Source organism: Propithecus coquereli, unplaced genomic scaffold (assembly GCF_000956105.1).
Source record: "Propithecus coquereli isolate 6110/MARCELLA unplaced genomic scaffold, Pcoq_1.0 Scaffold302, whole genome shotgun sequence".
NCBI classification, from domain to species: domain Eukaryota; kingdom Metazoa; phylum Chordata; class Mammalia; order Primates; family Indriidae; genus Propithecus; species Propithecus coquereli.
Genome location: NW_012148642.1, coordinates 2020481 through 2022848, shown reverse-complemented (window position 1 = coordinate 2022848; position 2368 = coordinate 2020481). Strand labels below are relative to the sequence as shown.

The window sequence follows — 2368 nt, the reverse complement described above, 5'->3', positions numbered from 1 at the left end:
GCTTTTTTACCATCTGTGATGAATCTTAAACAGCTTTCACTGATGAAATTAAAAGTTATTCAAGATATATGGACCAGCTAAATATGTGTTGGACACATTCTCTACCCTTCCATGGACAGAGTAAAGGGAGACCTTTTCCCTAATTTACCCTTACAGAGGCTACACGAGACTACGTCCCTAAATGAATTCTGACTTTGGGGGATTCTGCCCCATCAGATGCCAGCTAACAAAATGCCAGAACTCTGCCTCTGGAATCTTGGCATTTGCCTTGTGTGAATCTTTTGTGACAAGAGTCCCTAAAGGACAGAGCTGAGTCTTCCATGAACCTACAGAACAAGTCATCTGCGCTGCTGTGTGTGTGTGTATACTTGCTTCCTAATAAATAGTTAATAAATGTGTGTGGCAGGGCTTGGTCTGAGGCTTGCTTTCATTGTATCTAGCAGTCAGGTTGCGAGGGGAGAAGCCAGCTCATCTCAAACTTCTTCTGTGGCTAATGTTATCTACCAGAAACAAAGAACAAAAAAGAACTGTGTCCACCCAAATGAGCTTAGGCCAGCCTGCAGTGAACATGCTCTTTTTCAAACAACATGTGTGGGCTCTTCCCCATCCTCATCCTGAGATTCTGTTATGTCCCCGGAGGTATGGCCTAAGTTGAGAATGATAAAGGTGGCATCTGACATTTGTTTTCGTGTACTTGTTTTGATATTTTCCAGATATTTAAAATAAATATTTCAGACTATTACCAATAGCAGTCAAACGAGCTCTAGCTGCGCAGCCCTGATCTCCAGCGCCGTCCTGCCTTTCTTTGATTACTGCCCTCGCTCTCACTGTGCACTGGTGTGCACGTCTACCTTAAGCAAAACCACAAGTGCCGCAAAACCACAAGCAAAAGCAATTGGCCAAAAGCAGGCAGCCAAAGTGGTTTTAGGATAATTCACTAGAGACACTTTGTGGCTCTCCACATAGAATAAAGGTCCACAAAAACAAAGAAAACCAAAAACTGTGTTTAAAGAAAGGCCCACTTATTCCCTTATAAACATTCTGAACATTCAGAAGGACCCAAAGTTTAAAATGTGAGATACAGGCAAAATTAAACTGAACAAAGCTGAACTGATACTCACGTGGAAGTGGCTTAGGAGAAACTACAGCAAAACTAAAACTTAAAAAAATTCTCACAAATCAGCCACCGGAGGAACTGGCCAAAGGGCAAGTGGCCTACTTCTGTCTCTTAAGGCAACTGGGATGAAGAATCAATCACTTTAGCCCCAGTTTCAGGTCACCATGAGTACACGAAAATCTGCTTCCCAGGGGCTTTAATTACAGTATATTCTACCAACGTTTCACCTGGCTGGTGCCAAAGGTGCCTACAGAAAAATGACAACAGACTGCCACACCAGGAGTGACAAGGCAGACACTGCACAAAAGAGCCACTTAGACACTTGTCCAGGTTTGGGGTTAGTTCTCAGACACAGGAGGACAACCATACTGCACATGTGCTGACCCTGCTAGTCCCTCTGCAGTTGGGGCTCCTGTCCCCTCCTGGGCTTCTTGTTCCTCACACCCCTGATGCATCTTCTCCTCGACCCCACAGTGCCAGCATCGCCTGTTTACCGGTCTGCCTCCCCTTCCAGATGGACCTGCCTCCCCTTCCCTTCCTCAGTGCGAGCAGGCAGCTCCTCCAGGGCAATGTGGAAAGGCAGAGCCAACCCAGGGCCGGCTCTGCTGGGCAAGGGCAGTGGGTCAGGGGATACCTTTGAAGTCTAACTCGTAGTTGTGCTTCCCAGCCTGGAACTTCAGGGTGGCTGCCTGGGCATCAGACCCTGGTGCGCAGTACGCCAGGTAGGCCTTCTCCACATCGCTACTCTTGATGGTGGTCACAGGGTGTGCTGTGCCCTGCAAGAGGAAAGCCAGATGTTTCATGAAGGCAAGAACCTATGGTGATGGGCAAAGACCTTGGTGGTGTCCATACCCCATTTCAGACATGCTCTATGGACAATCCTGTCATGGAGGAGAGAGACAGGGAGCAGGTATTGCAGGAGAGGGAGGCAAAGAACAGAATTGACATGACTCTCTCCTGAAAGCTACCCTAGCAAATGGAAGACAGTAAATACGAGTCCTGCTGAGTAGGATAACAGGGATGGGAGCAAGGCAGGGAGGACATTTGAGTCACTCAGAATGTATGATACAGCAGCCGTTCAAATGGCAGTGGAACAGCAACAGTGAGTTCTCCACACTGGTTGGCCAATAGCCCGAGCAACGCTACCTCTGCTCTGAGGTCTACTCATGTTGCCACCATCCTTTAATCAGAGTTCAGTCCTCCTCCTTGTGGTTTACTTTTTCTGGCCCCCTGGAGAGCTCTTCTACTTTT

At 47.5% G+C, this 2368-nt stretch overlaps 1 protein-coding gene across 1 annotated transcript in view; it reads right to left on the bottom strand.

Annotated features, from left to right (window-relative positions):
• PARP12 (poly (ADP-ribose) polymerase family, member 12) overlaps positions 1-2368 on the bottom strand; it is a 40400-nt gene that overhangs the window by 10537 nt on the left and 27495 nt on the right. Inside the window, exon 7 of the mRNA XM_012649749.1 lies at positions 1752-1893. Coding sequence (XP_012505203.1) covers positions 1752-1893 — 142 coding nt within the window. The remainder of the gene's footprint in view (positions 1-1751; positions 1894-2368) is intronic.